Source organism: Bombina bombina, chromosome 7 (genome assembly GCF_027579735.1).
Source record: "Bombina bombina isolate aBomBom1 chromosome 7, aBomBom1.pri, whole genome shotgun sequence".
In the NCBI taxonomy this organism is placed as follows: Eukaryota; Metazoa; Chordata; class Amphibia; order Anura; family Bombinatoridae; genus Bombina; species Bombina bombina.
In genome coordinates this window covers 519,799,407-519,826,075 of record NC_069505.1, presented here as the reverse complement: position 1 = coordinate 519,826,075, position 26,669 = coordinate 519,799,407, and the positions used below count along the sequence as shown (strand labels likewise).

The 26,669-nt window shown below is 40.4% G+C and overlaps 2 protein-coding genes across 2 annotated transcripts in view; one reads left to right on the top strand and one right to left on the bottom strand.

The window, feature by feature from the left end:
- ACTMAP (actin maturation protease) overlaps nucleotides 1–15,734 on the top strand; it is an 82,374-nt gene extending 66,640 nt beyond the window's left edge. The window contains exon 3 of the mRNA XM_053721786.1: nucleotides 14,745–15,734. Coding sequence (XP_053577761.1) covers nucleotides 14,971–15,711 — 741 coding nt within the window. The 5' untranslated portion in view covers nucleotides 14,745–14,970 and the 3' untranslated portion in view covers nucleotides 15,712–15,734. The remainder of the gene's footprint in view (nucleotides 1–14,744) is intronic.
- Nucleotides 1,260–26,669, bottom strand: part of ITPKC (inositol-trisphosphate 3-kinase C) — a 79,830-nt gene continuing 54,420 nt past the window's right edge. The window contains exons 3-7 of the mRNA XM_053721783.1: nucleotides 18,715–18,928; nucleotides 18,339–18,543; nucleotides 10,129–10,230; nucleotides 8,984–9,055; nucleotides 1,260–5,895 (exon numbers count right to left, since the gene is read on the bottom strand). Of these exons, the coding sequence (XP_053577758.1) occupies nucleotides 5,692–5,895; nucleotides 8,984–9,055; nucleotides 10,129–10,230; nucleotides 18,339–18,543; nucleotides 18,715–18,928 (797 nt within the window). The 3' untranslated portion in view covers nucleotides 1,260–5,691. The remainder of the gene's footprint in view (nucleotides 5,896–8,983; nucleotides 9,056–10,128; nucleotides 10,231–18,338; nucleotides 18,544–18,714; nucleotides 18,929–26,669) is intronic.

Below are 26,669 nucleotides of genomic sequence, written 5' to 3'. Positions count from 1 at the left end.
TTCGGATAGAAATATTAATCAGGGAATTGTTGTTCCTTCTCTCTGTCCCAATCCTTCTTCCCATGAAGAACGTCTGTTGCACAACTTGGATGTTTTGCGTTCTCTAAAATTCTACATACAGACGACTAAGGATTTTGGCCAGTCTTCTGCCCTGTGTGGTTGTTTCTCAGGAAAGCGTAAGGGTCAGAAGGCTACTTCTACTTCTCTTTCCCTCTGGTTGAGAAGTATGATTCGTTTTGCTTATGAGACTGCTGGATAGCAGCCTCCTGAGAGAATTACAGCTCATTCCACTAGGGCTGTCTCCTCTTCTTGGGCTTTCAAAGATGAAGCTTCTGTGGAACAGCTTTGCAAGGCTACAACTTGGTCCTGTCTGCATACTTTTTCAAAATGTGATACTTTTGCCTCGGCTGAGGCCTATTTTGGGAGAAAGGTTCTTCAAGCGGTGGTGCTTTCTGTTTAGGTCTGCCTGTCTTGTTCTTCCTCCCTGTTCATTCTGTGTCCTCTAGCTTGGGTATTGGTTCCCACTAGTAATTGAATGACGTTGTGGACTCTCCATATCTTAGGAAAGAAAACAAAATTTATGCTTACCTGATAAATTTCTTTGTTTCCAGATATGGAGAGTCCACAACCCACCCTTTATTAAGACAGTTAATTTTGTCTAAACCTCAGGCACCTCTACACCTTTGTGTTATTCTTTTTCCCTTTGGTCGAATGACTGGGGATTATGGGTAGGGGAGTGATACTTAACAGCTTTGCTGTGGTGCTCTTTGCCTCCTCCTGCTGGCCAGGAGTGATATTCCCACTAGTAATTGAATGACATTGTGGACTCTCCATATCCGTGTGAAGAAAGAAATTTATCAGGTAAGCATAAATTTTGTTATAACTGTGTTGGTTATGCAGAACTATGGAATGGGTAATAAAGGGATTATCTATCTTTTTAAACAATTAAATGGATGGAAGTCTGAACTGGCGCTTTAATTATTATCATTTATTTGTATAGCGCCGCCAAATTCCGTAGCGCTGGGCCTTTATTATGTGAACTTCTCTTCAGTGGGACACATTTTATGTATTGGAAATATGTTTCAACTCAAATATTCATCTATGTGCATTTCAATTTTGACTGGAACGTCCCTGTAAGAGTACTTAAAACAACTCAATTAAAACTGGTGCAGAAATCTGTGCTTGTGGACAAGACCACTTAAATTGATTTATATATCACTGTAGTAAAAAACTCACACAAAAATGAGAACTAGTTTAACTTTGTTTTCCTTTTTTTTTATTATAAAAATATATATAACAGGGCAAATCCAAAACAATATATATGTTAACAAAAATGGATTTCGTTTTATTATCCATATGAAATATTATTGCTCTAAGAACAGCAAGAAAATACATTGTTGGAATGGCGGAGGATAACAGAAAACCTGTTTTAGAGACCTAAAGTATGTTTATCTGTATTAAAAACATAACGCCAGAAATGACCATTTCTGCTTTCAAATACGATACGACCATCAAAATATTTACTGCCAGAGATAAAAGAACATTAAAGGGACATGAAACCCATTATTTTTATATTAAGATTCAGATAGAACATGCAATTTTAAACATTTTCATTATACTCTTGGTATTTATTGTAATAGAGAACCCTCCCTGCGACCTCTAACAGCTACCAAAACTCTTACATGGACACAGCATTACCCCAGTCCTACTTGAAGGGAAGTTACTTATTAAAGGACTTAGTTCAATTTTTCTTCACAGCACTATCTTCGCTTCCTCCTTGTACAGAGGCAAAGAATGACTGGGGAGTATGGGAAGTGGGAGGGATACTTAAGCTTTGCTGGGGTGTCTTTGCCTCCTCCTGGTGGCCAGGAGTTGATTTCCCACTAGTAATTGAATCTTGGACTCTTCATGCCATTGGAAAGAAAGCAGGGACATAAGCCCAGGAGTGTGCACGTGTCTGGCGCACTATATGGCAGCAGTTTTGTAAGAATGCTATCCATTTGCAAGAGCACTAGATGGCAGCACTGTTTCCTGCCATGTATTCAACAAAGAGTTACAATAAAAAAATCAGATAATAGAAGTAAATTGGAAACTTTCTTTAAAACGGTATGCTTTGTCTGAATCACAAAATAATTATTTTGGGTTTCCTATCCCTTTAAACACGTGTTGCTTTAGTATAAAGTTTGCACAGAGTGTAGAGAGGCCAAAAAGTAAACTCTGTAACCAGTTTTCAAACTGCTGCAAATTGCCTAAACATGCTGTTTGCAGGTTACACCATTTACTTTTTGCAGGTTATACAAAAGCAAGAATTGATTACCGTCCCTTTAACACTGCAAAAGGTCTTCCATCTCACCATAATAGGAAAATTTGCATCAGTACCCAAATATTTATCTTCTTCCAGTCTAAGTAAGTTAACCCTTTCCCGCTGGGACTTATTTGTCTACACCCGATGTAAACAAATAAGTAAAAATTGAAATCACGCGATAGGCCATGCGATCGTGTGATTTAACCCTTTGAGTGCTAAGCACTTTCCCACCAGGGTGCTAAGGTTTTTTAAAGGGTTTTTTTACTTTTTTATTTTATTTATTTCAGATCCCCAAGACTTACACTGTTGGAAAGGTTAGGTGATTACCTTTCCAATGGTGGGTCTTGGGGGTCTGTAGCTGCTTAGATGCCTGAGATACAGGCTTCTAAGCAGCATGCCCCCTGCTCTTATATTTAACATTGTTAATGTTAAATAAAGTTGCGCAGTGACGTCATCACGTTATTGCGTGTGACGTCACCACGCAAAACGGGAAGCCCTGGCGATGCCTGTCATTATACAGCACCGATCGCTGGGGTAGGAACGGGTGGGAGCCCCCAGATCTCCCTCAAGTTGGGAGAGTGCTAGTGACGGCTCTGAGCCGTCATTAGCACCAGAGTGGGAAACTCTGTGACGGCTCAGAGCTGTCATTAGCACTCAAGGGGTTAAATGATGGGATTGTGTCAGGTAGGAGTGCCTATGACTCTAGGCACGCCCTCCAGCCTGCAATTCCATTTACCAAGCCGCTATGGCTCCAGGACAGCCAAGCGGCTAGGATGTTCCATGCCGTCCTAACGACGCTAAAGCCCAGCACAGTTAGGACGGCATTGAACGTCCTAAGGGTGTGAAGGGGTTAAATGAGGAATTGACAAAGCCATGGAGTTAATTGCCTAATTACTTAGATCATTCCATATACAAAAACTTGCTAGGCTCCATCTTTTTTATTTTTTTTGGTTGGCTCCTGTGCTTGATCAGTTTGTTGGGTTCTTAGTTAAATTTGAAAATCAGTTTTTCAGCCGACCTTTTTATGTTGGTAATAAGACAGTTAACTCTTTCTTTGCCATAACACAATGTGCTTTAACCAAGGGGATAAACGCTATTTTCCAGTTAAGTGTTGGATCTTCACGCACACCATAAAAAAATATTACATTATATCCAGAAAACCATAGTCGTTTTAGTATTACAAAAAAATACTAAAAGTAATAAAATATGGTCATTTAACTTTGTTACCACAACTATGTACAAGCTAGAATGTGAAGTTCCCAACGTCAGACTTCTACGGCCTTAAAGCTTCTTGGCTAAATAGTCAATATGACCAGGATGCGCAAGAAAGTGATTAATATCTTGTTTCTATTAACACTATTACTTACACAGTGTTTAGTAATGTGTAGTTTATAAACCACACATACCTGAAAGTTTCACTTATTTTACAATTAATGCTAGAGATTTAGATACAAAAATCACTTATTCTGCATAAACAAAATCCTAATTTTGGTTTACATGTAATATATGTAAGGGTTAATAGTGTTATTAATTGATGCCCCATTGTATTATGTTTCTTAATCATATACGGCCATATACCCTTTAATGCTGCATCACTATATCTGTTTATTTATAGGGAATACTGTTATTTTGATTGTCATTTCACAGTAACAAATTGTCTTATTTAAACTTCCTTCAACATGCACCATATTGTATAAAAGTGCAGTTCTGGGACCCAATGTTGGTTCTGCCCCCTTTCAATCTTGAAACTGTACCATGTGATTTAGCTAGCTGTAATAGGGAGGCGAACAGCAAACATAGTTCAGGATGCAGAAGAAAGTTAAAGGGATAATAAACCTAATTTTTTTCTGTAATGATTCAGATAGAACATGCAATTTTAAGCAACTTTCTAATTTCTTCGTTCTCTTGCCATCTTTAGTCAAAAAGCAGGAATGTAAAGCTTAGGAGCCGGACCATTTTTGGTTCAGAACCTGGGTTACGCTTGCTTATTGGTGACTAAATATAGCCACCAATCAGCAAGCGCTATCCAGGGTGCTGAACCTAAGCTTTACATTCCTGCTTTTTAATTAAAGATAGCAAGATAACTTAGAAAAATTGATCATAGGAGTAAATTAGAATGTTGCTTAAAATTGCATGCTCTATCGGAATCATTAAAGAAAAAAAACATAATTTATGCTTACCTGATAAATTCCTTTCTCCTGTAGTGTAGTCAGTCCACGGGTCATCATTACTTATGGGATACCAATACCAAAGCTAAGTATACGGATGACGGGAGGGACAGGCAGGATCTCTATACGGAAGGAACCACTGCCTGAAGAACCTTTCTCCCAAAAACAGCCTCCGAAGAAGCAAAAGTGTCAAATTTGTAAAATTTGGAAAAAGTCCTCTCACACATCCTATCTATTAGTTGGGTGCAAGAGAATGACTGGGTGTGACGTAGAGGGGAGGAGCTATATAGCAGCTCTGCTTGGGTGATCCTCTTGCACTTCCTGTTGGGGAGGAGTTAATATCCCATAAGTAATGATGACCCGTGGACTGACTACACTTAACAGGAGAAATTAGGTTTAGTATCCCTTTAAAATAAGACAAAATGGAACATTTATTATATTCTTTAAATACTTAAGAAATATAGATAATTATTTCAAAAGGATAACAGTGGTAGTGTAATTTTATGCAGTAGTAAACATAAGGGTATAAAACACATTGGAGAGAACGTTAATCAGTTTACATTATTTTGATAACGAGACAGAATTTGACCCCCCAAACACTTTTAACTATGACCATGCTTGGAGATTAATGTTGAAAATAAAATACTACTGCTGAGTTACAATAACCAGTAGGCACATTTAAGCTCCGCGAGAAGCATTTTAACTGACATTTCTTGCCAGTCCCATTTACTTTGGTTAACAAATAATTTTAAAAAAAATTGTTGCGGTTCCTCAAGAGGTCATTGGAACAAAATAGAAAATGTCCACCTTATTAAGGTGGAGTGCATTAAAAAATATATATATAAAAAAAACACCACAAATCCAATCGTTTTAAAATTGCAATACTAAAAAATAATATATACATTAAAAAAAGAAGAGATAAACTTGCTAACAATATAGCTTTAAAATCTATGTACAATATTTCCAGTGTTCTCAAAGAATATACAAACTTAAATAAAATAATTATATAACAGCTTAAAATGACATTCAGTTAAAAATGAGATTATTCTGTAGAGTGAATTCCATCGGGCGTGAATTTGGATGTCATCTGCTAGTAGCCTTTTATAGGCCAAATGTGACAACAAGCAGAACAAATAAGGGTGTTCCAGTATGCCCTTTGGCGCAGTGCATTATGGGAGCAAGTACAAAGTCGCAATAGTTTTTTTAAGTTGCATCTCCTCAGTCCTGCACCAGGTCTTCAAATATTTTAATGAGGTTGTCCAGCCCCCAGAGGTATCCATCCTCCCGGTTCCCTTCCACCCATGGAGACCGATGGTTTAGTGTCTGCTTGCAAGGTAGCTGTACAGTTTTTCCAAAGTCGATCATCCAAACTTTGGCCAGCTCTGAAGAGTCATGGACAAACAGGAGTGAGCTGCCGACCACCTGAGAAAAAAAGGAATAGTTCATAAAGGGACAGTCTAATCAAAATTAAACTTTCATGATTTCATGCACTTTTAAACAAGTTTTCAATTTACTTTTACCATCAAATTTGCTTTGTTTTCTTGGTATTCTTTTTTGCCCTAATTTACCAAAAATGAATAAGTCACCCTTAACAGTAAAAAAACCCCCACCCACCAAACCCCCCAAAATAAAAAAAACTACCACCAAAAAAACTTAAACTACCCATTGCCCCTAAAGGTATGGTCATTTGTACGGACATTGCCCTTAAAAGGGCAATCAGCTCTTTTCCAGCCTATTAAATCCCTAAATCCCCAAATAGGTACTCACCGTTCCTGAAGTCCGGCGGAGAAGGTCTTCTTCCAGGCGGCTCCATCATCTTCTATCTTCATCCGGAGCGAAGGCAGCGATGCTTGTATCCTCAGTGGCGTGGAGGCTCCTCTTCATGCGATCGTCCATCGCACACTGAAGATTGAATGCAAGGTACTCCATATTGGGGTACCTTGTATTCCTATTGGCTGAAATTTTGAAATCAGCCAATAGGATGAGAGCTACTGAAATCTTATTGGCCGATTCGAACAGCCAATAGGATTTCAGTAGTTCTCATCCTATTGGCCAAAATTTCAGTCAATAGGAATGCAAGGTTCCCCAAATTGAATGCAGTACCTTGCATTCAATCTTAAGTGTACGACGGACATCGGATGAAGAGGAGCCTCCACACCACCGCTGAGAGCTGCCGCTCCAGATCCGCGCATCGGGGAAGACCAGCGTCGCCTTCGCACAGGATGAAGATAGAAGATGACGGAGCCGCCTGGAAGAAGACCTTCTCCGCTGGACTTCAGTTTTAGGATTTTTTTTAAAAAAAAATTATTTTTAAGATTAGGGATTTAATGGGCTGTAAAAGAGCTGATTGCCCTTTTAAGGGCAGTAAAAGAGCTGGAGCAATAGGTAGTTTTTTTAGTGTTAGTTTTTATTTATTTGGGGTGGGGGGGTACGGTTATTAGGGGGTAATTGGTCATTTTTGTAAGTAAAAGAGCTGTTTAACAAAAAAGGCCCTTTTTGAGGGCTATTGGTAGATTAGTATTAGATTAGGGGGTGTTTTTATAGGGGTATTAGTTTACATTTACTTTTTTTTAAAATTTTGGATAGCTTTGTTTATTTTCTTCTGTAATTTTAATTTTTTTATTTTTTAGTAAAATTAGCTTGGGGGTTTTGATTCTTTTTAACATAGACTGTCCTCTGGGCAGGCTTATCGCCTACTATTAATATAACTGTTAGTTATGGAAAAACTGGGGAATGGGTAATAAAGGGATTATCTATCTTTTAAATAATAACAATTTTCAAATAGACTGTCCCTTAAGTTCCCAAATTGTTCGTTAATTGAAGCATAATGCAGATTTCACTGCAAAATTTGATTTAAAACCGTAAATTGTAAAATAAAATCACGAACATTGTGAGTGTAAAATAAATATACATGGTCTTTGTATGGCCGAGGAATTCAGGGGTTAAAACTAGCAAAACCACTTCCCTGTTTCCTTTCAATCTTAAGTTTATGGCTCTAAAAATATCTTACGCTTTCCAGTCTCAGAATAGCATTAAACAAAAGGCCACACCTAGAGACTCGTGCAAAGGGAGAGAGGAGGAAAGTTCATGGTTGCCCAGAAATAATAATATAAAAACTTAGAAAAGATGCAGGGATATAGGTGCTCACTACCAGTATAAGCAGGGGTTTATCCCTATAATTTACTGACAAAGGGGCCATCCCTGCTACCCAGAGGGACCTGCACTGTAGAACATCTATTAATACGCAGGAACATATGAGAGAAATCCAGTGTCTCTCATTATAGGGCAGAGACTACCATTACAGCACTAGACAGTAAGCTCTTGGGACATGTTCTCACTGTATACTACTAGATTGTAAGCTCTTGGGACATGTTCTCACTGTATACTACTAGATTGTAAGCTCTTGGGACATGTTCTCACTGTATACTACTAGATTGTAAGCTCTTGGGACATGTTCTCACTGTATACTACTAGATTGTAAGCTCTTGGGACATGTTCTCCCTGTATACTACTAGATTGTAAGCTCTTGGGACATGTTCTCCCTGTATACTACTAGATTGTAAGCTCTTGGGACATGTTCTCCCTGTATACTACTAGATTGTAAGCTCTTGGGACATGTTCTCCCTGTATACTACTAGATACTACTAGATTGTAAGCTCTTGGGACATGTTCTCCCTGTATACTACTAGATTGTAAGCTCTTGGGACATGTTCTCACTGTATACTACTAGATTGTAAGCTCTTGGGACATGTTCTCACTGTATACTACTAGATTGTAAGCTCTTGGGACATGTTCTCACTGTATACTACTAGATTGTAAGCTCTTGGGACATGTTCTCACTGTATCCTACTAGATTGTAATCTCCTTGAACAGGGTCTCTGTTTATCCTACTAGATTGTAAGCTCCTTGAACAGGGTCTCTGTTTATCCTACTAGATCGTAAGCTCCTTGGAACAGGGTCTCTGTTTATCCTACTAGATTGTAAGCTCCTTGAACAGGGTCTCTGTTTATCCTACTAGATTGTAAGCTCCTTGGAACAGGGTCTCTGTTTATCCTACTAGATTGTAAGCTCCTTGAAACAGGGTCTCTGTTTATCGTACTAGATTGTAAGCTCCTTGAACAGGGTCTCTGTTTATCCTACTAGATTGTAAGCTCCTTGGAACAGGGTCTCTGTTTATCCTACTAGATTGTAAGCTCCTTGAACAGGGTCTCTGTTTATCCTACTAGATTGTAAGCTCCTTGAACAGGGTCTCTGTTTATCCTACTAGATTGTAAGCTCCTTGAACAGGGTCTCTGTTTATCCTACTAGATTGTAAGCTCCTTGAACAGGGTCTCTGTTTATCCTACTAGATTGTAAGCTCCTTGAAACAGGGTCTCCCTTTATACTACGAGATTGTAAGCTCCCTGGAACATGGTATCTGTTTACACTCCCAGATTGTAAGACATTTTTGTATATTTTGAGCACTATACAACACCGTCAGTTCATCTACTTAATAAAACAGAATTCGTACCTCGTGACATCTGAAAAACTCTGACTTTTCCAGCAAGTTGCGAAGTTCTTTCAATCTGGTTACGTAATTTCTCTGAAAACCAAGATGGAAGATATAACACATGAGAACACAGCAAGAAAAAGGGACACAAGAACAAAAGTTTAGACTTAAAGGGACGCTGAACCCAATTTTTTTCGTTCATGATTCAGATAGAGCATGCAATTTTAAGCAACTTTCTAATTTACTCCTATTATCATATTTTCTTCATTCTCTTGGTATCTTTTTTTAAATGCAAGAATGTAAGATTAGATGCCGGACCATTTTTAGTGAACAACCTAGGTTGTTCTTGCTGATTGGTGGATAAATTGACTCACCAATAAACAAGTTCTGTCCAGTGTACTGAACCAAAAAAATAGCTTAGATGCCTTCTTTTTCAAATAAAGATAGCAAGAGAACGTAGAAAAATGTATAATAGGAATAAATTAGAAAGCTGCTTAAAATTGCATGCTCTATCTGAATCACAAAAGAAAACATTTGGGTTCAGTGTCCCTTTAATTTCCTAACCACTTGATAGACCAGAGGTGGTATCTTATAAGGGAATCAAATATACTTGTGAGGATATCAAACTAAAATCATAATTTTAAAGGGACAGTATACACCAATTTGTATTTAACTGTGTGTACTAGTAACTATTATAAAGAAGAATATGCACAGGTACTGATATAAAAAACAGCATAAAACCTTTAAAAAACTTACTTAGAAGCTCCCAATTTAGCACTGTTGATGAGATTAGCCTGGGACACCCACTAAAAGGGGCTAAAAGCAGAACCTCCCCCCTATATGGATAGACCTATTACACAAACAGAAGCAGTCTGAAGTCTGTATACATCAGTATACATCTAAAAATTTAGGGCTTGGTTAGAAGTCTGAAAATCAGCACAATGTTATTTACAAATAAGCAAAACTATAAATTTTTACAAAAACACACCCAGATGTGCTATATAAATGGATCATCTACAAAACATTAATACAAAGAAAAATCTAGTGTATAATGTTCCTTTAATGTCTGGGGTCTAATCATGTCCATGTTTTAAGGCAGAATGGAAAGACAAGGCAGTTGGTAGCATAGCTGATTTAAAGGGGCATTTCATAGTCTATAAACTCACCAAAATATTTTTATTCCCTTCAACAAAGCCTTCCAGCGCCCTCATTATCTGCTCCCGATGTTTTGTCTTCTTGAAATTCATATCACACGTGCCGTCTGCTCTCTGGAGAAAGAAAAATAAATGATAAATACTGCTGGGCTCTGACTTCTTCAACAAGTACTGGATCATCTTTGGTACTGGATCTAATTTCACTTCTCATTACAAATATTTTTATAGATTTAATGCTGGTCTTGACAAATCCTCGTCTTGAGGTTGCCACAAAAACTGGGCCAGGTGGCAGGATTTGTGAGCACTGCTTTGACCCATATGCAAAAGGTTAATTCCCTCCATCCATCTATTGAATTGCTTGTGGCTATTGTAGTTCCAGCACGTACTGTGGTTTGGCTCAATACACTAAAAGCCCCAATAACTACGTCCAAAGTAATTTGAAGGTTTAACCCCTTAATGACCACAATGTACCCTGTATGTCACTGGTCGTTAAGGCTTTTTTCAGGACATAATAGCGCAAGTCTAGCAAGAACACGCTAATAATGCCCTCCCTCCAGCAGGCTTTGTGGAATAGAGCAGTCTCAACGCTGGTGGCAAGACCGCGCTATAAAACAATCAAGTCCCAAAAAAAGGCCAGCGACATACAGGGTACGTCGCTGGTCCTTAAGGGGTTAAAATCACTGATTCAATTATGTATATAAATTGTATGTAAAATAAGTCTGATGAAGGGGTGAGATCCCCGAAACGTTACCGATATGATTTATATTTGTGCACAATAAAGCACATTTAAAAATCAAGTAAGTGCAAGTTTTTGTGAAATATTCAGGATTTTTGCCTGGACCTTGGTTGCTGCTCGGATGGTGAGAAGGCGCTCTACCTTATATATAATATTTATATATATTTTATCATATTCAGTTATTTGTAGAGCGCCAACATATTCCGTATATACATGCATATTTACACACACACACTATAAATATACACATACAGGTATACTGTATATGGTAAGGAAAGAGCAATCAATGATAGTAGGATGGCGCTCTGCTATAGTATATTTTTCTGGTATATATATAAAAAAACTTTTAGTCTTATTAAAAAGAGAACAGTTCTTTGATGGTAATAGGACATTGTAATGCTCGTGGGATACTCCTCTATCAGACCGAACTCGGCCAGTAGTCTTGTTATCCCGGCGTCGAGCCGGAATGATAGGGAATATCCCAGAGCAGAGAAAGTTAGTAAGATGAGGAGAGCAGCACTCACCACAGGCAGGACAGTCCCCAGCGGTAACAGTGGAGCAGTCCAAGGATAAATCACTAGAATAGTCAGGCAGGCAGGGTTTGGCAACAGTAAAGCAATCCAAGGGCACACTACTAGAATGGTCAGGCAGGCAGGGTTTGGCAACAGTAAAACAGTCCAACAGAGTAAGGGTTAAAGGGCCATAATACCCAAATGTTTAAACACTTGAAAGTGATGCAGCATAGCTGTAAAAAGCTGACTAGAAAATATCACCTGAACATCTCTATGTAAAAAAGAAAGATATTTTACCTCAAAAAGTTCCTCAGTAGCCACCTCCCATTGTAAAGGATTTCTAAGCAGCATTTTAGTGTGTCTGTCCTGGGACAGCTGAAAGGATGAGCCTCGTGAACTCTCATATTATTTTACCAATCAGGTAAAGGAAGCTTACTATGAAATCTCATGAGAGTTAAGTCAAATCTCATGAGATCACAGTAAGAGTTCATGACCTCAGCACTGTTGATGCTGATTGGCTGCTGTTCATTTCTTTTTTACCTGCAGCTGAAGTATAACTTTTTACACAGAACTTACTCTGCTGAGCTGAGGAAATTGTGAGGTAAAATATCTTCCTTTTTTACATAGAGATGCTCAGGTGATATTTTCCTGTCAGCTTTTTACATTTATACTGCATTTATACTGCATCAGTTTCAAGTGATTTAGCATATGAGTATTATGTCCCTTTAAGGCAGGTAGAGTAGTCAGACAGGCAGGTTCAGCAACAGCAAACAATCCAGCAGTTTAAGGGTTAAGGCAGGTAGAGTAGTCAGGAAGGCAGGTTCAGCAACGATAACAGGCACAGGAAAGAACGATCTGTCACACCCAGGAGCACACAAAGAAACACCTATACTTGGGCAGTGACCGATCGCTCTCTCCTGGTTTAAATAGGCGCCTCTGAAGTACGTATGGCATCCGGAGCGTGCGGCGATGACGTCAGGGCCGACACTGCCCCTGACAACGAGCAGAGGAGGAGACGCAGCGCCCCTAGCAACGGCTAGAGCGGCGCGGCGTGACAGACGCAGTTTGTGTTGGTTTCTTGTTGTGGATAGCGTATTAAATAAGGATGTAAAAGTAAGACTTCCTGCTTACCAGATATGACCTCAATCCTTATGAGGTAAGTTGTCTGCTCTATGTGGGTAAAGGTGGTTCTGTCTTTGTCCTCCAGAATACTATTCTCTGAGTGCTTTGTTTACGTCTTGTTTAGGTGTAGGGAAGAGATCTTTATAATCAATGGTATCCCTGGACTCTCTGTTGATCTTTCATGCAATGGTGAGAATCTTACCCGTCTCAGGAGTATGGAGAGTAGTTGGCAGTGTTCCCCAGATTCATGCAAGAGCGAAAGATACACACATAGCGTAATACTGTATAGAATAGTGTAAAAATGTATTATATACAAGAGGTATTATGCTTACATTAATTAACCTCAATCCATAATGAGGTAAGATAAAAAGCTTAGACATATAAATGTTGTACTCCAAACTTGTACCTTTAGGATGAACTGTTGTATTGCAAAGAAGTGTCTCTAATTTTTAACTCGCATAACCCTATATAGGGCTTGGAGCTTACTTGTTTAGGAATAAAAAGATTACAAAAGAATGTACAATAAATATACAAGAATAATTGCTGTTGTGATCAGGTGTTAATCTAACACCATAGTTGCGCTTCTGGGGCTCGATAACATATACGGCGCATGTTTCGGCGCAAGCGTGGGAACCCACGCCGCCCGTAATTTCACCTCGCACATCGGGGTATTACATATATTGCGCCGTTATATGCTAAACTGGTGTAAGTAGGACAAACTGGCGATCTTCTGAAATGTGCGCAAATACACATTTTAGTCGTCGCAAGTAACTTACGCCAGTATTTTGTCGACGAAAAGTGTCAATAAAGAGTAGTTTTATGCAAATTAGGCTAACACTCTTAAAAATGATCCGCAATTTCATATAAAAATGCGACACGTAATTACGCTATTCAAAATTCATATATAAACCCATGCGCAGCCGCCATTTTCTTCAGTGTGTTTGGATTGTTCTTTGAGCTACAACACACTACACTGGAGTGGAGGATTAGTCAGAGTAGAGAGAGAGAGAGAGAGAGAGAGAGAGAGACGCAAACAGAGGAGTTAGGTCGCATTGTTGTTTCATTAAGCTTGTACACTTACACGTATTTTTACATATTACACACATTTTGCATACATACATATACAAATACACCACACTTTTTTTTCTAACAGCTCACACATTTTATTTGAATTTCACAGTGTGATAGGCTGAGTGTTTGGTTGTGATTGTGTGTGAATGAAGTGGGAGTGATTGTGAGTGTGTGTAGTGTGATTTAGAGTGAGGATGGCAGGGAGAGGTGGGGAGGAGGGGAGAGGAGTGGCAGGGAGAGGAGAATTGGAGAGGACAGGAGGAGCAGTGGGGTCCCCGTCAGGGAGTAAGTGGAGTGGGGAGAGGGAGAGCTAGAAGGGATGATGGGAGGGGAGATGCCCGAGATCCCCAGAGAGCAGGCACATCTAGGAGAGGGACAGAGGGTGCACATGTGGACAGAAGGGGGGAGGAGGGAGAGGATAGGGAGGAACCCACACCAGGGACATCACAGGGAGGAAGCCAGGTGTCCATGGAGGATGAGAGGCTGAGATGTCCCAACTTCTCATTTGAGAAAAATGTTGCCCTAGTCCAGGCCATCATGGACAATTACAGTGCCCTCTTAGGGCAGGAGAAGGGCAAAGGCATTGCCAAAAGGAGAAAAATGGCATGGTTGGCGGTAGAGGATGCCATCAACAGTGTGGCCCCGCAGAGGAGGACTGTCGAGGGCCTGAAAAAGCGGTGGAATGACTGCAAGAGGCGGGTCAAATAAAAGATGGGGCAGGAAGCTATGCACCAGAGGGGAACAGGCGGTGGTCCATCCCTGGATACTGAGTATAACACCTGGCAGGAGATGATACGCAGGTCCCTGAGTATCACAGCAGTCCGTGGACTTCCAGGGGCTCGTGACTCAGGGGCTGCAACCACAGCACACACCAGTATTATATGTATTTGAGATATAACATCCTTTAATATCACACATTCATGTACACAATGAGGAGCATGGTATTTGGCCTACTAACAAAAACATCTACAATTATATTTGACATTAATGCTACTTAACACAATGCAATTCATGATATGAGGTGTAATAGTGCAATACTAACAGGTCTCAGATTAACACAGGACACATGTTATAGAGTTTGACATGAGAATCAGTATAGGCCCTAGCATGTATCAATGTATATTGTATGCCCACGTGGACATATATCTGACTTTACTAATCCATCTCATCCTTTGACTCCTTCACAGAACCTCCTGTCACAAGGATACAAACATCCATGCCACCACCACCACCCTTCAGGCAACCGCAAGAACAGTATGCTCCCAGTCATGAGCATGGTTGGATGGCTTGAGTTGAGGACCCGGGAGTGATGCCACCACCATTGCCATATGACCCCTGGCAAGATTCCTGGCCAGATCAATATCCTCCCTTTGGCTTTGAGGGGGAGCCAAGACAGCCACAAAGGGTCCATGTATGGCAGATGGAAATAGAGCAGATTCTACAGCTGCACCTCAAGAACCATCAGATGCAGGTGACTCTGCCCCACATGAACCAGCAGTTGAAGCTGGCCCTGCCCCACATGAACCAGCAGTTGAAGCTGGCCCTGCCCCACATGAACCAGCAGTTGAAGCTGGCCCTGCCCCACATGAGCCAGCAGTTGAAGCTGGCCCTGCCCCACATGAACCAGCAGTTGAAGCTGGACCTGCACCTCAAGCAACAGCAGATGCAGGTGACCCTGCCCCACAAGAACCTAGAAGCCCTGCTGCTCAAGAGCCTGTGGATGCATTGTATTCACCCCTGGGTGAGGAATGCATTGCACTCCAGAGGAGGCTCATAACAAGCACTGAGAACATACAAAGAGGCCAAGAGAGGTTCTTCAGGAACCATGAAAGGTTCATCAGGAGCCAAGAGAGGAGACAACAACGTAGCATAGAGCTACAGAGGGACATGGCAGCATCGTTAAGTGCAAGTGTTCATAACCAATCACAGATTATGCAAATTCTGTCTGATATGCAGATGCAAATGGACAATAGATGGAGAGAACAAAATCAACTCTTGGGTGTGTTGGTTGAGCACTTTACACACCAGCAGGGCACTGCCTCCAGCCTATCATCTGTGGCCAGCACACCAGCAGAATCTTCTCAAACCAGGAGAACAAGGAAATCCACTATAGTCACCTCAGCTCCCTCATCCAAAAAGCCAAAAAAGAAATAAATATTCTTATAGTTCACCATAAATCTTGTCCTCTGTTATTTACCATATAATTGTCATCCACATCCATGTGAGGTGTTTTATTACACTAATATTGTTAAGACATATAATGAGACCTGTGTGGAAATGGCAAAAAAAAGGTAATATTATCCTATTTATGACATATTCTTGTACTCACATCCACAATTGTTGTTTATGAAGGGTACATATAGTAATATTCACTTCTAAGATGTAAATCAATGTATCTCACATCCAATATAAATTGACACATTGGTATATATAGTAGTGATGTTACTGATAGGGTGGGCATTATCGGGTGTTTTAAGTCTGCAGGTGAGAGGTTGCGGTGTCTGTGATTGGTTTGACACAATTGCAAAGAGGCAGCCTTCAAGAAGGTCTTAGAAATTATCATATGAGCCATCCTAGGTTTTGATTTCAACTAAGAATACCAAAAGAACAAAGCAAGTGTTAGAATTAAATCTGAAAGTAGTTTGAAATAGCATGCCCTATTAAAAACAAGAAGGTTTTCTTTGGACTTGACTGTCCCTTTATATATTTTGGCATCAATGCCAAGCTGTGTTAGCATTAGAATAAATTACACTCCAGTGGGTTCTAAAGAGATGAAGGTAATACAATTATGATTTCCCATTGTTTTGTATTGTTGATTGTTTTGAGAAGAAATTTAAAGTAAATAAGCAAGTATATGTCCACAATGTGATAAAGTACCTACAAGCTCAATCCCATTTGATTATCTTGTGGCTTCAAACTATTTCAAATACACAAATAAACCTTAAAAAAACAATATAGTATACTGTCCCTTTAACCTTGAGATGCTGCTTAAATGTATGTGTTTGTGAAGGCTTCCAGGGAGTTACGTTGCTTTTTTTAGTCAGTGCAAGGGTTGCTGCGTCTGCAATATGTGGCGAGATAAGAATGGAGTAGATTTTCTGAATTCTGCGTACGTAAGTCCTTACGCTGTATATTGGGTACCAAATTACGCGGCTGTTCTAGGTTAGTCTATGGCTAAAAAAAATACGTTCCGAAGGGTGAAATATACGAGCGTAACTTGTATGCTACGCCATATATGTAATACCAAAATCGCGTAAAATCTGGCGGCGGAGGATTTTGCGGGCGACGCTGCATATGTAATGGAGGCCCTGGTTTCTGGCTGCAAAGCGTTTTTGAAGTAAAAAACATGCTATATTGTCAAATGACAAGTGTTAAAAACAAACAGTTTGTGGCTGCCAGTAAACAGATTAACACCTGATCACAGCAGTAATTATTCTTGTATATTTATTGTACATTCTTTTGGAATCTTTTTATTCCTAAACAAGTAAGCTCCAAGCCCTATATAGGGTTATGCGAGTTAAAAATTAGAGACACTTCTTTGCAATACAACAGTTCATCCTAAAGGTACAAGTTTGGAGTACAACATTTATGTGTCTAAGCTTTTTATCTTACCTCATTATGGATTGAGGTTAATTAATGTAAGCATAATACCTCTTGTATATAATACATTTTTACACTATTCTATACACTATTACGCTATGTGTGTATCTTTCGCTCTTGCATGAATCTGGGGAACACTGCCAACTACTCTCCATACTCCTGAGACGGGTAAGATTCTCACCATTGCATGAAATATCATCAGAGAGTCCAGGGATACCACTGATTATAAAGATCTCTTCCCTACACCTAAACAAGACGTGGACAAATCACTCAGAGAATAGTATTCTGGAGGACAAAGACAGAACCACCTTTACCCACAGAGCAGACAACTTACCTCATAAGGATTGAGGTCGTATCTGGTAAGCAGGAAGTCTTACTTTTACATCCTTATTTAATACGCTATCCACAACAAGAAACCAACACAAAGTGTGTCCTATTACCATCAAAGAACTGTTCTCTTTTTAATAAGACTAAAAGTTTTTTATATATACCAGAAAAATATACTATAGCAGAGCGCCATCCTACTATCATTGATTGCTCTTTCCTTACCATTTCCAACAATGACTTGGGTACACTGTGTCAATATTAAGGCAGCACGCTATTTAGATTTTGTTGTATTGTACGTGGTGTATATATATATTTTTATCACAACAAATTCAACTATTTCTACACACAAAAAAAAAACAGTGATATCCATCATTACCAATATTAAAGTAGGAAAGTACAAAGGTAAAACACACCTCATAAACTAATACACTGAAACAACAAACTATTATATTGTAAGGTTCTAGCGCTGGTGACTTTTCTTGATTAACACATATAGATATATTTATTTATTTATTATCATAGAGCGCCATGTTTTGGAGCTAGTGGAAATTTCCAGCCTATTACATATGACTGTAAATTTCCCGGACGACTATACACACGTACCTTTACAAATAAATATATGAATGTGTGTAGTCATAGAAAAATATCACTATACTTTAACAAACAGTGATAAAACATTTCTGGTCAGGATATCGCAAGTATACTAATCTACTCAAAATAAAAGATAGGAAAAAAGCCTAACTGATTACTCATACTGGGCTGGTGGACTAGTGGAACATTTTGAATACTGTATATGTAATTGCTCACGAATTTGCCATGCCCTTAATGTTTGATGATGACTCCTGCTACTTTACCTTTATTCCTTCTATCCGGAAGCCTAGTGTTGCTGTAGAGCTGAGCGATTCTCGCCATTGCATGTATCGTGGTTTTAAGACGGCTTTCTGCTTGTGTTCCTCCTCATTGGGGGCTTCGGGGTCTACGGAAATCATCTTCTCATACATGTCTCTCCGGAGCTTGGGTTTTTCCCGTGCTTTTACCAGCTCTTCTTCCAAATATGTCCTGTGGCAACAGAGGAACAATGAGAGGAGAAAGTAGAGAGAGAAAAAGTCTGAGAAAGCAAAAGGCACTCAGTTGACGGAGTATACGAAAAATAGTGACTGTCCAAGATCTATTTGTTGGGATTCTAATACCATTTAGCGTATCAGTTACTCTCTCATCTCAGTCTCCTACCTGACTCCCATTTTGCAGTCCATGATAGAAGGCGAATCAAATGCTGAGAGGAGGTCTTCCATCTGGTTGTAGGTTTCACCATCTTTCTCTACCACGCCATAGTACCCAGGGACAAATTCTCGCAGGCAATCGCGGTTGAGCCACTCGAGGCATTGCTGCTCACACTCACAAAACTTTTTTAAAATCTTGCCGTATTCGCCAGCCTTAAAATTACCTGCATCAAAGTTGAGGAATTAAATTTTAGCCATAATTAAAACCATACTATCCAATTAAAGAGAGCCTGCCCTAGTATTTTTCTTAAAGGGACATAATACTCCTATGCTAAATAACTTGAAACTAATGCAGTATAACTGTAAAAAGTTGACAGGAAAATATCACCTGAGCATCTCTATGTAAAAAAGGAAGATATTTTACCTCATAATTTCCTCAGCTCAGCAGAGTAAGTGCTGTGTAAAAAGTTATACTCGGCTACAGGTAATAACAAAACAAATGAAGAAATGAACAGCAGCCAATCAGCATCAGATTTGACTTAACTCTCATGAGATTTCATAGTAAACTTCCTTAAATTGAATAGGGAAATAAGATGAGTGTGCACGAAAGCTCACTCCCTTAGCTGTCCCGGGACAGACATACTGATTTGCTGCTTAGAAGTCCTTTACAATGGGATGTGGCTACTGAGGAACTATTGAGGTAAAATATCTTCCTTTTTTACATAGAGATGTTCAGGTGATATTTTCTAGTCAGCTTTTTACAGCTCTGCTGCATCACTTTCAAGTGTTTCAACATTTGGGTATCATGGCCCTTTAAGGGGACACTAATGTGAACATCAAAGGGACATGCAACCCAAATGTTTTTTTTCATGATTCAGATAGAAAGTACAAATTTAAACAACTTTGCAACTTTACTTCTATTATCAAATTTGCTCCATTCTCCTTTGTTCAAGGATCAGCAATACGCAAATGGGAGCTAGCTGATCACAACTAGTCAGCAATCACAAGAGACAAATGTGCCCAGGCACCAATAACCAACTAACTCTAGTAGTGTAGGATATGTGCGCATTCTTTTTCAACAACAGATACCAAAAGAACAAAGGACATTTGAAAATAGAAGGGAACTTTAAAGTGTCTTAAAATGACCTGCTCTATCTGAATCATGCAAGGTTAATTTTGGCTTTCCTATCCCTTTAAACTTCAGTGATTCAGATAGCGCATGCAGTTTTAAGAAACAGAATTTATGTTTACCTGATAAATTACTTTCTCCAACGGTGTGTCCGGTCCACGGCGTCATCCTTACTTGTGGGATATTCTCTTCCCCAACAGGAAATGGCAAAGAGCCCAGCAAAGCTGGTCACATGATCCCTCCTAGGCTCCGCCTACCCCAGTCATTCGACCGACGTTAAGGAGGAATATTTGCATAGGAGAAACCATATGGTACCGTGGTGACTGTAGTTAAAGAAAATAAATTATCAGACCTGATTAAAAAAACCAGGGCGGGCCGTGGACCGGACACACCGTTGGAGAAAGTAATTTATCAGGTAAACATAAATTCTGTTTTCTCCAACATAGGTGTGTCCGGTCCACGGCGTCATCCTTACTTGTGGGAACCAATACCAAAGCTTTAGGACACGGATGAAGGGAGGGAGCAAATCAGGTCACCTAAATGGAAGGCACCACGGCTTGCAAAACCTTTCTCCCAAAAATAGCCTCAGAAGAAGCAAAAGTATCAAACTTGTAAAATTTGGTAAAAGTGTGCAGTGAAGACCAAGTCGCTGCCCTACATATCTGATCAACAGAAGCCTCGTTCTTGAAGGCCCATGTGGAAGCCACAGCCCTAGTGGAATGAGCTGTGATTCTTTCGGGAGGCTGCCGTCCGGCAGTCTCGTAAGCCAATCTGATGATGCTTTTAATCCAAAAAGAGAGAGAGGTAGAAGTTGCTTTTTGACCTCTCCTTTTACCGGAATAAACAACAAACAAGGAAGATGTTTGTCTAAAATCCTTTGTAGCATCTAAATAGAATTTTAGAGCGCGAACAACATCCAAATTGTGCAACAAACGTTCCTTCTTTGAAACTGGTTTCGGACACAGAGAAGGTACGATAATCTCCTGGTTAATGTTTTTGTTAGAAACAACTTTTGGAAGAAACCCAGGTTTAGTACGTAAAACCACCTTATCTGCATGGAACACCAGATAAGGAGGAGAACACTGCAGAGCAGATAATTCTGAAACTCTTCTAGCAGAAGAAATTGCAACCAAAAACAAAACTTTCCAAGATAATAACTTAATATCAACGGAATGTAAGGGTTCAAACGGAACCCCCTGAAGAACTGAAAGAACTAAATTGAGACTCCAAGGAGGAGTCAAAGGTTTGTAAACAGGCTTAATTCTAACCAGAGCCTGAACAAAGGCTTGAACATCTGGCATAGCTGCCAGCTTTTTGTGAAGTAACACAGACAAGGCAGAAATCTGTCCCTTCAGGGAACTTGCAGATAATCCTTTTTCCAATCCTTCTTGAAGGAAGGATAGAATCTTAGGAATCTTAACCTTATCCCAAGGGAATCCTTTAGATTCACACCAACAGATATATTTTTTCCAAATTTTGTGGTAAATCTTTCTAGTTACAGGCTTTCTGGCCTGAACAAGAGTATTGATAACAGAATCTGAGAACCCTCGCTTCGATAAGATCAAGCGTTCAATCTCCAAGCAGTCAGCTGGAGTGAAACCAGGTTCGGATGTTCGAACGGACCCTGAACAAGAAGGTCTCGTCTCAAAGGTAGCTTCCAAGGTGGAGCCGATGACATATTCACCAGATCTGCATACCAAGTCCTGCGTGGCCACGCAGGAGCTATCAAGATCACCGACGCCCTCTCCTGATTGATCCTGGCTACCAGCCTGGGGATGAGAGGAAACGGCGGGAACACATAAGCTAGTTTGAAGGTCCAAGGTGCCACTAGTGCATCCACTAGAGCCGCCTTGGGATCCCTGGATCTGGACCCGTAGCAAGGAACTTTGAAGTTCTGACGAGAGGCCATCAGATCCATGTCTGGAATGCCCCACAGCTGAGTGACTTGGGCAAAGATTTCCGGATGGAGTTCCCACTCCCCCGGATGCAATGTCTGACGACTCAGAAAATCCGCTTCCCAATTTTCCACTCCTGGGATGTGGATAGCGGACAGGTGGCAGGAGTGAGACTCCGCCCATAGAATGATTTTGGTCACTTCTTCCATCGCTAGGGAACTCCTTGTTCCCCCCTGATGGTTGATGTACGCAACAGTTGTCATGTTGTCTGATTGAAACCGTATGAACTTGGCCCTCGCTAGCTGAGGCCAAGCCTTGAGAGCATTGAATATCGCTCTCAGTTCCAGAATATTTATCGGTAGAAGAGATTCTTCCCGAGACCAAAGACCCTGAGCTTTCAGGGATCCCCAGACCGCGCCCCAGCCCATCAGACTGGCGTCGGTCGTGACAATGACCCACTCTGGTCTGCGGAATGTCATCCCTTGTGACAGGTTGTCCAGAGACAGCCACCAACGGAGTGAGTCTCTGGTCCTCTGATTTACTTGTATCTTCGGAGACAAGTCTGTATAATCCCCATTCCACTGACTGAGCATGCACAGTTGTAATGGTCTTAGATGAATGCGCGCAAAAGGAACTATGTCCATTGCCGCTACCATCAACCCGATCACTTCCATGCACTGAGCTATGGAAGGAAGAGGAACGGAATGAAGTATCCGACAAGAGTCTAGAAGCTTTGTTTTTCTGGCCTCTGTCAGAAATATCCTCATTTCTAAGGAGTCTATTATTGTTCCCAAGAAGGGAACCCTTGTTGACGGAGATAGAGAACTCTTTTCCACGTTCACTTTCCATCCGTGAGATCTGAGAAAGGCCAGGACTATGTCCGTGTGAGCCTTTGCTTGAGGAAGGGACGACGCTTGAATCAGAATGTCGTCCAAGTAAGGTACTACAGCAATGCCCCTTGGTCTTAGCACAGCTAGAAGGGACCCTAGTACCTTTGTGAAAATCCTTGGAGCAGTGGCTAATCCGAAAGGAAGCGCCACGAACTGGTAATGCTTGTCCAGGAATGCGAACCTTAGGAACCGATGATGTTCCTTGTGGATAGGAATATGTAGATACGCATCCTTTAAATCCACCGTGGTCATGAATTGACCTTCCTGGATGGAAGGAAGAATAGTTCGAATGGTTTCCATCTTGAACGATGGAACCTTGAGAAACTTGTTTAAGATCTTGAGATCTAAGATTGGTCTGAACGTTCCCTCTTTTTTGGGAACTATGAACAGATTGGAGTAGAACCCCATCCCTTGTTCTCTTAATGGAACAGGATGAATCACTCCCATTTTTAACAGGTCTTCTACACAATGTAAGAATGCCTGTCTTTTTATGTGGTCTGAAGACAACTGAGACCTGTGGAACCTCCCCCTTGGGGGAAGTCCCTTGAATTCCAGAAGATAACCTTGGGAGACTATTTCTAGCGCCCAAGGATCCAGAACATCTCTTGCCCAAGCCTGAGCGAAGAGAGAGAGTCTGCCCCCCACCAGATCCGGTCCCGGATCGGGGGCCAACATTTCATGCTGTCTTGGTAGCAGTGGCAGGCTTCTTGGCCTGCTTTCCCTTGTTCCAGCCTTGCATTGGTCTCCAAGCTGGCTTGGCTTGAGAAGTATTACCCTCTTGCTTAGAGGACGTAGCACCTTGGGCTGGTCCGTTTCTACGAAAGGGACGAAAATTAGGTTTATTTTTGGCCTTGAAAGGCCGATCCTGAGGAAGGGCGTGGCCCTTACCCCCAGTGATATCAGAGATAATCTCTTTCAAGTCAGGGCCAAACAGCGTTTTCCCCTTGAAAGGAATGTTAAGTAGCTTGTTCTTGGAAGACGCATCAGCCGACCAAGATTTCAACCAAAGCGCTCTGCGCGCCACAATAGCAAACCCAGAATTCTTAGCCGCTAACCTAGCCAATTGCAAAGTGGCGTCTAGGGTGAAAGAATTAGCCAATTTGAGAGCATTGATTCTGTCCACAATCTCCTCCAAAGGAGGAGAATCACTATCGACCGCCTTTATCAGATCATCAAACCAGAAACATGCGGCTGTAGCGACAGGGACAATGCATGAAATAGGTTGTAGAAGGTAACCTTGCTGAACAAAGATCTTTTTAAGCAAACCTTCTAATTTTTTTATCCATAGGATCTTTGAAAGCACAACTATCCTCTATGGGTATAGTGGTGCGTTTGTTTAAAGTGGAAACCGCTCCCTCGACCTTGGGGACTGTCTGCCATAAGTCCTTTCTGGGGTCGACCATAGGAAACAATTTTTTAAATATGGGGGGAGGGACGAAAGGAATACCGGGCCTTTCCCATTCTTTATTAACCATGTCCGCCACCCGCTTGGGTATAGGAAAAGCTTCTGGGAGCCCCGGCACCTCTAGGAACTTGTCCATTTTACATAGTTTCTCTGGGATGACCAACTTGTCACAATCATCCAGAGTGGATAATACCTCCTTAAGCAGAATGCGGAGATGTTCCAACTTAAATTTAAATGCAATCACATCAGGTTCAGCCTGTTGAGAAATGTTTCTTGAATCACTAATTTCTCCCTCAGACAAAACCTCCCTGGCCCCATCAGACTGGGTTAGGGGCCCTTCAGAAATATTATTATCAGCGTCGTCATGCTCTTCAGTATCTAAAACAGAGCAGCCGCGCTTACGCTGATAAGTGTTCATTTTGGCTAAAATGTTTTTGACAGAATTATCCATTACAGCCGTTAATTGTTGCATAGTAAGGAGTATTGGCGCGCTAGATGTACTAGGGGCCTCCTGAGTGGGCAAGACTCGTGTAGACGAAGGAGGGAATGATGCAGTACCATGCTTACTCCCCTCACTTGAGGAATCATCTTGGGCATCATTGTCATTATCACATAAATCACATTTATTTAAATGAATAGGAATTCTGGCTTCCCCACATTCAGAACACAGTCTATCTGGTAGTTCAGACATGTTAAACAGGCATAAACTTGATAACAAAGTACAAAAAACGTTTTAAAATAAAACCGTTACTGTCACTTTAAATATTAAACTGAACACACTTTATTACTGCAATTGCGAAAAAACATGAAGGAATTGTTCAAAATTCACCAAATTTTCACCACAGTGTCTTAAAGCCTTAAAAGTATTGCACACCAAATTTGGAAGCTTTAACCCATAAAATAACGGAACCGGAGCCGTTTTTAACTTTAACCCCTTTACAGTCCCTGGTATCTGCTTTGCTGAGACCCAACCAAGCCCAAAGGGGAATACGATACCAAATGACGCCTTCAGAAAGTCTTTCTAAGTATCAGAGCTCCTCTCACATGCGACTGCATGCCATGCCTCTCAAAAACAAGTGCGCAACACCGGCGCGAAAATGAGGCTCTGCTTATGCTTTGGGAAAGCCCCTAAAGAATAAGGTGTCTAATACAGTGCCTGCCGATATCAATATATCAAAATACCCAGATAAAATGATTCCTCAAGGCTAAATATGTGTTAATAATGAATCGATTTAGCCCAAAAAAAGTCTACAGTCTTAATAAGCCCTTGTGAAGCCCTTATTTACGATCGTAATAAACATGGCTTACCGGATCCCATAGGGAAAATGACAGCTTCCAGCATTACATCGTCTTGTTAGAATGTGTCATACCTCAAGCAGCAAGAGACTGCACACTGTTCCCCCAACTGAAGTTAATTGCTCTCAACAGTCCTGTGTGGAACAGCCATGGATTTTAGTGACGGTTGCTAAAATCATTTTCCTCATACAAACAGAATTCTTCATCTCTTTTCTGTTTCTGAGTAAATAGTACATACCAGCACTATTTCAAAATAACAAACTCTTGATTGAATAATAAAAACTACAGTTAAACACTAAAAAACTCTAAGCCATCTCCGTGGAGATGTTGCCTGTACAACGGCAAAGAGAATGACTGGGGTAGGCGGAGCCTAGGAGGGATCATGTGACCAGCTTTGCTGGGCTCTTTGCCATTTCCTGTTGGGGAAGAGAATATCCCACAAGTAAGGATGACGCCGTGGACCGGACACACCTATGTTGGAGAAAACTTTCATTAGTAAATTGTGCAGAGTATTGTTACATGCACACTTTCTGAGGCACCAGCTCCTACTGAGCATGTGCAAGAGTTCACAGTGTATTGGCTAATGTCGGTCACATGAAACGGGGCCAGGCAAATTAAAGGACATTTAGAAATTTGTTAGGAAAAACAAATCTATTGCTCAATTAAAATTTAGAGTCAATGCTATTGTATTGTCTTTTTATTATGCAATTCTACTGTATTTAATGGTCCTTTAAAGGACCAGTCAACACATTAGATTTGCATAATCAACAAATGCAAGATAACAAGACAATGCAATAGCACTTAGTCTGAACTTCAAATGAGTACTAGATTTTTTTTTCTGACAATTTTAAAAGTTATGTCTTTTTCCACTCCCCATGTACCATGTGACAGCTATCAGCCAATTACAAATGCATACACGTACCATGTGACAGCCATCAGCCAATCAGAAATGCATACACTTTTATTCTGTGAATTCTTGCACATGCTCAGTAGGAGCTGGTGACTCAAAAAGTGTAACTATAAAAAGATTGTGCATATTTAGTTAATGGAAGTAAATTGGAAAGTTGTTTAAAATGGCATGCTCTATCTGAATAATGAAAGTTTAATTTTGATTGAGTGTCCCTTTAAGAAGAACAAAATAATTAAAGATGATATATGATTTCCCCCCAATATTAAGCACACACAAAACATATCCACAAGCACAGATATAGATATATTTTTAACCTATTCTGCCCTTCATATTAAAGGGACAGTAAAGTCAAAATTGAATGTATATGGATTTGAGAGCGCACATAATTTTAAACAACTTTCCAATTTACTTCTATTACTGATTTTGCTTAGTGCTCTTGG